The sequence below is a fragment of the Castor canadensis genome, chromosome 6, assembly GCF_047511655.1.
Source record: "Castor canadensis chromosome 6, mCasCan1.hap1v2, whole genome shotgun sequence".
Classification (NCBI taxonomy): Eukaryota; Metazoa; Chordata; class Mammalia; order Rodentia; family Castoridae; genus Castor; species Castor canadensis.
Window position 1 is genome coordinate 102169563 of NC_133391.1, and position 12069 is coordinate 102181631.

The 12069-nt window shown below is 36.7% G+C and overlaps 1 protein-coding gene and 1 long non-coding RNA gene across 6 annotated transcripts in view; one reads left to right on the top strand and one right to left on the bottom strand.

The window, feature by feature from the left end:
* Positions 1-12069, bottom strand: part of Adgrv1 (adhesion G protein-coupled receptor V1) — a 609243-nt gene that overhangs the window by 63627 nt on the left and 533547 nt on the right. For all 4 annotated transcript variants that reach the window (XM_074077095.1, XM_074077094.1, XM_074077093.1 and 1 more), the window contains one exon: positions 5304-5425. In XM_074077095.1, the coding sequence (XP_073933196.1) occupies positions 5304-5425 (122 nt within the window). The remainder of the gene's footprint in view (positions 1-5303; positions 5426-12069) is intronic.
* The window catches only part of LOC141424172 (uncharacterized), a 50485-nt gene that overhangs the window by 13739 nt on the left and 24677 nt on the right, over positions 1-12069 (top strand). The window lies entirely within an intron of this gene.

Sequence of the window (12069 nt, forward strand, 5' to 3'; positions counted from 1 at the left end):
AAATTTGAATATATCTTGGCTTAAACAATTTAAGAAACTTAGCATCTACAAGTATTAGCATGAATCTACCTAGCAATAACAAACTCACCTCATTTTTTTAAAAATAGAGGTTGTTGGATTAATGGCACAGGAAATTTAAAAAAGTCTCTTACGAATTTCTTGCAGACAATATAGAGACATTGGTTATATGACGGGCTGTAAGAATAGTCATAATAAATTGATGTTGCACTGATGAAATTTTCTAGTAGTTTGACAATAGCTATCCTTGGCCTTGTCAAAAACTGGATCAATGAAAAAGATGATTTAGAAAGTATGTAGAGTGGACATCTGTTATTTTGGCTTCACATCTCCTGTTGGCAAGAGAATCCCTTCTTCTGGTAGAAAGAAGTTCCTTTCCTTGTGGTTTTAATGAGATCATCTTGACTCTTTCCACCACTGGAATCAGCTCATGACCCAGGCCTGGCCAGGGTAGTTAGTTACTACTTGACTAGTTCCTAGATGGGATGTGACCCAAGGTGGGGGATTCAATCATTCATAGGACTTTTTTGTTGTTGTTGTTGTTGGGTAATAAGTTATTTTCCTGTGGAGACTGGAAAGCTGGCAGGAGGTGAGTCTGATGGCAGCCACCACACTCCGTGTGCTCAGAAAGCCCTTTCAGCAAACTGAAAGATAAGAGACCTGCAGCCTTTGGTACTTGAGCTTCCTAGTCAAGCAAGTATGCAGCTGTTTCTTTTTTAAAGTTTCAAAAACTTAACAAAATAATTTGACATAAAATAAAGTACAATAAATGTCAGGATCTGTTCATCTTACATCAAGAGCACCATGGGGAAGTATCAAAAACACAATTATTATAGTCATATTGACATGTTATCTATTAATACTGAGATTAGGAACCACTCCCAGAGAATTAGCTTAAAGGACATATTCCACCTTCATTCTCTATGTTCTCCTTACCTTTGAGATCCAACAGTTTAATTTAGAAAATAACTGAGAACATATAAATAATGATATGCCAGTAAGAATTTGAGTCAAAGTTCAGTTCTTGGGGAATATTTTTTTTTAACAGATAAATTGTGACTATTAAGTAATATGAATATTAATAGACATAGTTACAATGATGGCTTTACTCTAACCTCATTTTTGCATTTGTATCTATCATGCTTTATAAAATATTTCATGTACATTTTCTTAAATGTTCAAATGCATGAAAAATATGGTAGCTCAGCTTTGATCATTTAGTGATTGATAAATTCTTTTTTTCCCCCTTTATTGTTGTGCTGGGTGGGGGTACATTGTAGCATTTATGAAGATTCTTACGATGTATCAAATATATTCTACTTGAATTCACCCCCCCCACACACTGCTTTCCTTCATCGCCCTCCCCATTCCTGGAACAGTTTCAACAAGTATCATTTTTGCATTTACATACATGTGTATGCATTTTTTGCACCATATTCATCCTGATAGATAAATTCTTGATAATATTTGAAGTAATCAAGATTTACTTATTTAAAATGCACCAAGTAGTAAATACAAAAACATTCAGATTATATAAATACGTTTTCCATCTCTCAGTCTCACAGGGCCTATGGAGATCATAATAATCTGAATGAAAAAATGAGGCAGTTATTTTCTCTGAGCAAAATACAGCAGGCAAGCACAAGGTACATAATATAATTTTGTGGTCACAGATATTGACAAGTGCTAGTAAAGAAACATGAAGGCCAATAAAAGCAGAAACAAAAACCAAAACCATTAAGTCTTCAAATATATTCATAGAATATACTTGGAAAATTTTATTACTCTATAAACTATATTCCATGGAAATGCTTAAGTTGAATGCTTGAGGCAGTTTATAAATTAAGTGAACCTCAGTAAACTCTAGAAAAATGGTATTTTCCAAGTGTTTCTTAATAGATATTGCCTTTAGGACTGATTCACTGAGCACCTGGACCAGGAATGTGCCCATGTTCCAGGTAACAAGCATAAGTGGTACAAACAGTCATTGCTTCAGTAATGTCACATATATTGAAGCAAGCTCATTAAACATGAGTTTGAAGTATTTTTAGTTTTTACTTTTACTTAGCTTATAATAAGGTCCTTAAAGAATGAGATCATAACTTTTTATGTCTTTCAATGAAATGTAGTATAAGGCTCAACAGTCCTCCTTTATTTGAAAACCTCCATAACTTTTTTCCAGTGTGTGTAGTTCGATAGGTTACACCAGCTACCATTATAATCTTAAGGTTTGCATTTATTTAACTACTGCTGGCTGGCTCGATTACAAATTTAATCTTTACTGAATTCCACTGATTCCTCTCTAAGCATTCTGTTTCTTGACCACCTTCCAACATAGTTTAAACTATTTGCTTTCTGCCTAGAAACTGCTTCATACTTTTTATTATTGTTACAGCAAGCTTTCAACTTATTTCTCTCCCAAAATGACCTTGCTGCTGGTCTTAAGAGAAAAGAGAGGGAGTTAGATGCAAATCCCAAATTTCAGCTCCAGAGCAGTTTTTCATATCCACCAGCCATTCCTTCTTTTCCCAGTCTTAGAGAGAGAAGGATACATCTCTCCTCCTCCTTAAAAAAGACCCCCACCTCTTCTGTTCTTCCAGCCTCATCCATGAACTTGCTGTGACAGTGAGCAGGTTCTACACCTGTCTAAAACCCAAAGTCTCCTTTGAACCAACCAACCTCCTTTCCTAGCTATTATTTTCCTCTCTTTGCATTCTCCATTTAACTTTTTTCTCCAACTGTGGCACTATAAACTGGATGACTCCTGTCTAACCTAGAAACTTATTAGAAATGTAAATTTTCAGAGTCCACCCAGACCTAATGTGTCAGAAACTCTGGGTGTAGGGCCTAACAATTTGTGTTTTAACACTGCCTCTCTGTGGAGTTCAAATGTACACCATGGTTTGGGAACCAACGCTTTCAGACCACATTGCTCCATGGTTCTCATCCTCTTTAACTTCTCTGCCACACTCGCCAGAGGAGGTGCTGCTTCTTTATGAAGTTTTCTTTCCTACTAGCAGCTCTAGACCCTTACCCTGTTTCTCTTCCTAGCTCTCTGATCACTCATTAACAATCTTTTTCTTAGTTACGAAAACACTGGTGTATTTACCAATGTTTCCCAAATCTTACCAACTTTGCTGCAGATTCCCTAGACCCTTGCTCACTATGTGATTCCCTCTTTGACTAAAGGTGTTAGCACCCAGCCATTTATTCAAGCCAGGAATTTATAAATGATGTTTTTCTCTTGCACTGAACATCTTGATATGTAATTGCTAACCAAATTTCACTAATATTTTTCTCTACAACAACTCTGAGACCTGTCACCTACTTTTTATTCCCAGGCACACTGCCAAAATAAGTATAGTCTAGATCATGACAAAATCCTGCCTGCCCACAGCAGCTCTTCTTGTAATATCCTCTCTTGAACATTTCTGGTTGTCCTTCTAAAGGGTTCATGCAAGCAAGTTATCTCATTCAAAATGAAGAAGACTTAAAAATTGACAAGATAAAAGAAATCAGGATAAAACAAATAATCACAACGCTAATGGATTCTTATTGGTTTAAGTTTAACATTGTGAGTACGGTGAGTTGGCTTTTAAGACAATCTATCCTTTCTGTCTCCTCTTCCACTACTTTTCTGGTTATAAAACCTTTCTTCCTTCCTTCAGAGCTTTTGCTTAATCTAGACAAGATTAATCACTTTTCTTTTTGCAGCTGTGGCTCACACTGTTTTCTCTGCCTGAAATACCCTTCTCTAGCCACATACTCCTCATTCATTTAGCAAGCATTAAGGATGTTACAAACTTAGGCAGGGAAGATGAATGAAGTACATCAGGTATAACTTGAGGTCACATACTCCGTCTAAGGGGCAGCGTCTGCTCAGGACTTGAAAATTGCTGCCATGTGAGCATTGCCTTTAAGAAGAGCTGGACATTCAGGTTTTTGATGCGACATTTCTAAATTTTAAAACTTTGCAGCAAGTATTTTAAAAATCCAGAACACTTCTGTGTACCATTGCGTATCTGCCAAATAAAACACATCTGCAGGCTGTCAATGTGTACCTCGATCTTAGTTCCACTGGGCTCTAGAGATTCAAAGGTGACTAAGACAGGGCCTCTGACCTGAAGGCTCAACTTTAGGCTCAGCTCATCATGCTAGCAACAGGCAGGGAAAATAGGCCCTTATAATGCTTTGTTTACATGTCACCTGCCAGAGTATATTCTTGTAGCTAATTATTTATTCCTTTGAATCACCAGATCCTACAGAGCCAACTGTTTTTTTCTCCCTGGTATTGGCATTACTAGCACACCGTCTGGCAGGTAGTAGGTGCTCAACTATAATTATACCTACAGAGAGATGCCCATGAGTCATCTTGTGTCAACTTGATGTTATTTTGTATTTTCCTTTCCTAAATTGGTATTAGGCTTTGATTAGACTCCATCATATAACCAATGTTCTGACTAAAGAATTTCTCTCTCCAAAAGAAAACCTTAAAAATGCTTTGACTTATATTTCAGTTGTGTGTTATAATCCTGTACGTATGTATGTATATATTTATACATGCTCCTTGCAAGATGGTGGCCACAACAGTGACTATACAGAAGTAATTTTGGTAAATTTAAGACATTATTTTAGTCTAAGGTAGACCTTTTTGTCTTGAAAAATAAGGAAAATGTGTTCATTGTTCCATCTGTTAATTTTGAGATGTGACACTTTTCCATTTAACAAAACCACAAAAAAAAAATCAGCTTTAATTTTTGCTATAGCTATCTAGCTTTTATTATGATACCCAAGCATGCTCATAAAACTAAGTTGGGTACTTCTGGACTGGGGAAGTAATTTTTGGTAAGCCAAAACACTCTCATGTACTACTAAACATTAGACTTAAGAGGGAATTGCTTAAACATCACTATCTGTTTCACTCCTCAATTGATCTAATTTCTAGACAACCCCGGTCCAAATCTGTGCTAAGTCCTACATGGTCACGATCTGCAAATTTTATAAACATCAATCCTGCTGAAAAAGAAATGTGGTTTTGCAGTTACTTTGACGTTATTCAAATGAAGGAGAATAAATACTATGTTTTCCCAATCTATATGATGAGCAAGTTAGAATACTAGCTACATGTCAAATGCTAAAGTTTTATCCTACTATTTCAGTCCACAACTGTGTGATGTTACTATGTGTGCAAATTTACCTCTACATGGACTCATATATTTAACATTGGCAGTTTATGTTTTGAATTTATTAAATATGTGCTATCAGTTACCAACTGTAAGGCTTACCTGCAGACTGTTGAAAATGACAAAGAGAACTAACATCCAGAAGTGTCTGTAGGCCATATGCAGTCCTCCCCAAAGCCATGTCATAGAAATCAGGGCAAAGAGGTATAAAATCAGTGGAATTTCTAGAAATCATAAAGAAAAAGAAGATTCGTTTCAGAGCATTGCCTAGTCACATGTAAACATACAACATTATTTTTGGCTCTTTTCTTATGATAGCTACTCTATGCCTAAGTATCCATTTTGAGACAACAACCTTAGAAATCCTATTCTTAATGTCAGGAAAGAGAAGGCACATTGCTGAATCCACATTGTTTCCCTTTTCAAATGGGTCTGTGGGTTGGCCTGGGGACAGGGAAGGATGAGACCTGTTCCTCTCCTTGACTACCACCTACTGGACTGTTCAGAAAGTACCATGAATAAGAATGGACTTGGGAGCTGTGCAAATCTCCTTACAAGAGTGCTCTACCAGAAAACGTATGTAGCAGCATGCTCTTCAAATTAACAGATTCCAACCAAGCATTTAAAGTCAAAATTATATAAATTTTTTTTGTGTGTGTGATGGAAAGCACATACTCACTTTTTTTTTGACTGGGAAGATAGAAGAATTTATTGTGATGATAAAGAGCAAAGATGGAGTGACCAATTCAGTGTTCTCAACACTGAATGCATCCACCTATCATGCTCTCCTAAAATCTGTTCTAACAGTTTTAAAAAAAGACTTCTTCAGGACTCAAAGACTTTATTACCATTTTCTCCTATTTTGAATTTTCTTCATTATTTGGGTATTAGAGTAACTTAACAAAGGGATTCTAGTATTTAAATGACAAGTTATATACAATTTAGAAGAATTAGCTCTTAGCAGTCACAAATAAATATATTTTCTAGCTATTGGAAGATAGGATGGACCATACAACAGACAACTGTAGTGACAGACCTCAAAATCCTTATGTACCCACTGTCTTCAACACCTAAAATCCTTGTGCACTATGGAAATGTGAACAGTTAAACAAAACTGTAACAATTTTTAAATTTTATTTTGTTTTGAAACAATCTCAAAATTACTGAAGAGTTACAAGTGGAGCACAATAATAAAGTTTTGGTTTTTATTAAATGAACCACTTAGAAGTTGCCAAGCTGAGTACATTGCTATGTATTGTCTACAAAGACATTTTCCTATACAGCACAATATAATCAAATCAGGAGATTGCCACTGAAACATTTCTATTATCCTCAGATCCCATTCAATTATTCCAACAATTTCCTTTGTACAAAAAGATCCAGCCCTGAACAGTTGACACGTCTCTGTAGGCTCTTTTATCCCAAACTGTTCTCTATGTTCCTGACTTTATTAACCCTACTACTTTTGATAACTACAGCCAGTTTTTCTTGTAGAATATCACTAAATTTGAGTTTGTTTTTCTTATGATTAGACTTGGTTGATAAACTTTGGCAGAAACCACACAAGTGATGCTAGGTTCTTCTTATACCATTCTACTGAAGGGCAGAAGAATTCAATTTGCTTCATCAACAAAGAAGCTCGTTTAGGTCACTTGATTAAGGCAGAGACTGAGCAGATTCTTCCAGGTAAAGTTAGCCTTTTTTTTTTTTTTTTTGGAAGTACTTGGGTTTGCACTCAGGGCTTCATGCTTGCTAGGCAGATACTCTACCACTTGAGCCACACCTCCAGCCCCAAGTCAGCCTTTGCAAAGAGAAAAACCTTGCGATTAATAAGTATCTTGTGTGGCATTACTTGAAAACTATGTAGATATCTTTTTCTCCATCAAATGTTTGAGTTGTTGGTTTATTTTTATAATATGGACTCACAGATCACTATTTTATTTAGTGGGGTTTTATTCATTGCTATTATTTATTTTGAAGCCTGAACTGCTGCTAGTGGAAGCTGTTCAAGATGGTTTCTGTGCCTTTCATTATGTCTTCATCATTCTCTTAGCTGTTGCTTGCTTATTGACCCAAGATATTTTAAACATTCCCTACCCAAGCTCTGGTTTCCCTTAGGGGAAAATGGTATTTAGAAACCATAATCTGGGGCTAGGTATGGTCATTGCTTTTTGCTGCTCTTAAGCTCTTCTGGTAACCAGTGTTAGAAAAACGTATGTACGTGCATACTCACGTCACATATATATACACACAAACACATTTACATCTGTGGTAGTCCCCTCATATTCTTGGAGAATACATTCCCCGACCTCCAGTATGAGTCTAAAACTGTGAATGGTTCTGAACTATATATATATAATGCTTTTTCCATATATACATACCCATGATAAAGTTGACAGCTTTTGCCTTTTTACTTTAAAGGAAGCACTTTATGGCTTCTCTGTAGTATATTCAAATTGCCAGCCTCAGTACTCTTGTGCTTTGGGGCTATTATTAAAACCCTTGTTATTGAACATAAGGAATGGAAGAATACTCCTACATATGCATGGAAACAACACAAGGAATCTCTCTGTATAGCTATCTTCATCTCAAGTTAGCAAAAATGCTATGTTATTCTTTTTATCTTGTTTGTTTTTTCTTCAACAAAACCTGACAACAAGAGGGCTGAACAGATTCTGCCCAGAGTCAGGCAGGGAGAGGGAAGGTGGCCAAAAAACAATGTATACACATGTAAATAAATGTAAAAATGATAAAAGAAAAAAAATATACAGGGTTAGTTAGGGGTGTAGCCTAGTGGTACAACATTTGCCTATCATGTATAAGACCATGAGTTCAATCAACAGCATCAGAAAAAAATAAACAAACACGAAAAAACTAAAAAAAATAAAATAAAATAAAAGAATACTCCTACAGTCGTTCTGATCACAAGATGGCTACTAAGTGACGAAGTAGTGTGCAGAGCAGGGACACAATGGACAGGGGGATGACTCATGTCCCAGCTTCATGGAGCAAGATGGCATGAAATCTAATCATGTGATTTAGAATGGCATGCAATTTAAAACTTACGAATTGCTTATTTCTGGACTTTTTCATTTAATATTTTCTGACCAAGATTGATCAGGGGAACTGAAATGGTGACAATTAAAACCACTGATATGGGTGACTACTGTATATTTCTGTATTTTAAATAATGAAAATCCATGGTTCACAATGATACTTCAAATTCCAATCCAACACCACAGGGTTAATTGTAGTTTTCTCCCTTTCCATATTTTATAACTACCTTCTGTGTTAGTAAGCAATCTATTTCTCATTATTCTCAAAATATTTACCTATTTGATTAACCCTTCCATATGTAACCAATCTCCCTTTGCAGTCACTCCTGCCCATGCACAGTTGGCATTCCAAACTCATTCTGTCATTTCATGCTGGGCTGCACACCACTGCTCACCTAGATCCTCCTCATGGTGATTGGTGTTGACACCCCATGTTTGGACCCCTTCCTGAGGATGCATGCCTTGCTCTGCAGCAACTAATAGACTTAGGATGGAATTATTTGAGAAGGGAAAAGAAAGAACAAGAAGAGAAGAGAACGAAAGAGAATTAGGGAGATAAAGAGGAAGAAGGGATCTTCTTCTGAGAAGAAAGGTAGCATTATCACTGGACCGTGCTGATATCTTCTTCAGATATTCCCTTCATCAAAAACATACAAATTGTCTGAGTTATTGCTATAACTGCCCAAATAAAGTAGGCTTATGTTGAGGAATATATTTTGTCATTAATGCCTTGAGGCAAGACAAGAGAGAGTATTTAAAGATTGGAATTTTATCAGCATTCATTTTTGTTCAAGGAAATTACATACTTTAATAAAGGACCAGAAGGCTGATTTTTACTTCTGATGAGATCAGGACATTGCTGGAACTATGCTCACAGCATTTTTCAAAGATTAGGTATCAACTCTGGCAATTTCATTTTCTATTTCTACCATGTCAGTATACATTTCTATTTGCACTGTTTGGACTATGAAAGGACATACATATTTTATAAAAAAAATTAGGAACAAATTTCCAGAAGTTGGCCTGTATGTTCTTCTAAGTGCTTAGAGCAAAGCAAGTGCTATATGCTATAGAACTTAGTGGAAAAGCCAACAGAATATACCAGGAATGATTACAAGCACCCGTAGCCCATGATTTTTGCAGAACTCTGTTGAAAAGTGTGGTCGTTTGGCACTTCAGACCAGAAACTCTGCAAGGAAGAAAGCTCATTATAAATAACTCAGTGTACTCAACAGTAGACCCCATACTGGCTTTCCAGCAGTGCAACAGTAATAAGACATGATTTCAAACAGAAGAAACATCTAGAGGCACAAATGGATTTTGTGAACCCGAAACTTATAAAACTTGAGGCTGCTTTAAAAACAAAAATCACAAAATCATAATTAGGTTATAGGATCACAGAAGGTATGCATGCAAGTGAGACCCCTGAAAATTAAGCCCCATCAGTGTTATGGTTTGAATATGAAATGTCCCTCACAGGCTGATGGGTTGAATGCTTGGTTCCTCAGCTGGTGGAGCTATTTTGGGAAGTTCTGGAAACTAGGATTTGAGCCCACTTGGAGGAAGTAGGTCACTGGTGCTGTGCCTTTGAAGGTTATACTTGCTTCCCCGTTCCTTTCTCACTCTTTTCTTCCTGTCTGCCGTGAGGTAAACAGCCTCCTCCTCCACATGATTTCACTGTCATGATGGTCTCCCTCACTACGTGGCCTAGAATCAACGGAGCCAAGGACTGTGGATAGAAATCTCAGAACTGATGAGTCAAAATATGTCTTTACTCCCCTTAAGTTGTTTATGACCAGTATTTTGTCACCGAGACAAAGTCTAACTAATATAATCAGCTTTATTGTTAATCTACCTCTGACAGGCACCTTGTAAACACTTCCGGGCCTCAGTAAAGACAGAAAGGGGGTTGGGAATGGATAATGGCAATGAAAGTTGGGGAACATGTTGTTAACTAGCTACTATGAATTCCATTTGGCAAAATGAAAGTTACTGTCTCATTTAATGAAAACCACTCAGTTTCACATTTCCCAAGCTGCTTTTTCACATTGGGTGAGGTAATAATTTCCCTGTTGTATATAAGCCAATGTTTATTGAGGAAGACATTTATAATCAGTAGTGTTGGGAACAACTTATATTTAGGAATAGATTAGTTAATATAAAACAGAATAAATTCAATGTTCTCAATAAAAAAGCAGCCCTAAAAGCACAGTATAAACACCAAACAACCCGATTTAAAAATAGCAAAGGTTTTGGACGTTTCTCAAAGAAGATATATAAATGGCCAATAAGGAACATGAAAATATACTCAATGTCACTAGTCACCAGGGAAATGAAAATAAAGTTCATTATAAGATGCTTCATACCCTTTAGGATGGTCTTTTGGTTTGAATATGAAATATCCCCTATAGAGGTTCATGTCTCTTGGTTCCTAGCTGATGGTAGTATTTTGGGAGATGTTGGAAACTGTGGAAGGTGGGGCCTAGCTGGAGGAAGTGGGTCATTGGAGGTATAACTTTGAAGGTTATACCTGGTCCCTTCCTCTCTCTGTTTCCTGTCCATCAGGAGGTAAAGAACTTCCTCCGCCATACACTCCCACAGTCATGATGTACTCAAGGACACAGGGCCAAGCAGCCAGGAACTGAACCCTCTGAAGTTAGGAGCCAAAATAAATCTTCCCTCTTTTATGTTTTTCTCTCAGGTATTTCGGTCATAGCTATGCAAAACTAATTGATATAGATGGCTATTACTAAACAACCAGAAAATAGTGAGTGTTGGTAAGAATAGAAGAAATGGGAACCTTTTGAACTACTGATGGGTATGTAAAATGGTGTAGCTGCTATTGAAAACAGTTGGATGGTACCTCAAAAAGTTAAAATAGAATTACCATATAATTCCACTTTTAGGTATCTATCCCAAAGAATTGAAAGCAGGGGCTGAAACAGATACTTGTACACCAACATTCATAGCAGCATTGCTCATGCTGGCCTACAGTGAAACAACTTGAATGTCCACCAGTAGATAAATGAGTAAATAAAATATGGACTTTATGTACAATGTAATATTACTCAGTGCAATGGTAGAGTCTCATGAATGGGATTAGTGCCATTATAAAAGAGTCATAAGAAAGCTGCTTTGCCATTCTCCCTTGTGAAGCATCATCTATGAATCAGAAAGTGGGGCCTCACCAAACACCGAACAGCTGGCACCTTGATCTTGGACTTCCTACCTTCCAGAATCATAAGAAATAATTTTTGTTGTTTGTAAGCTAGCCACTCTATGGCATTTTATTATAGTGATGCAGTCTAAGACACTCAGGCTTAAAATGGAATGAAATTCTGATATATACTATAATACAGATGAACATTAAAAATGCTTTGTTAAATGAAATAAGCTAGACATAAAAGGATAAATAATTTCATTTATATGAAGGCCCTAGAATATGCAAATTCAGAGACAGAAATTGGAATAGAGGCACCTACCAAGAACTAGGAAGACGGCAAACAGGGAGGGATATAGAGTTTCTATGTGGGATGATGAAGAAGTTCTAGAAATTTTGACAGTGGTGGTGGTTGCACAATATTGTGAATATGCTTAAGATACTACACTGTGCACTTAAAATAGTCAAATGTTACAGGGAAAAAAAAGGGCTAGTAGTGTGGCTCAAGTGGTAGGGTACCTGCTTAGCAAGCACAAGGCCCTGAGTTCAAACCCCAGTATGGCAAAAAGGAAAGATTAGGCTAACTAAATAAGTCAGGCGTGTGTCAAGATGAAGTTCTAAAATAGGGAGAAAAAAATCACAACATCAATGT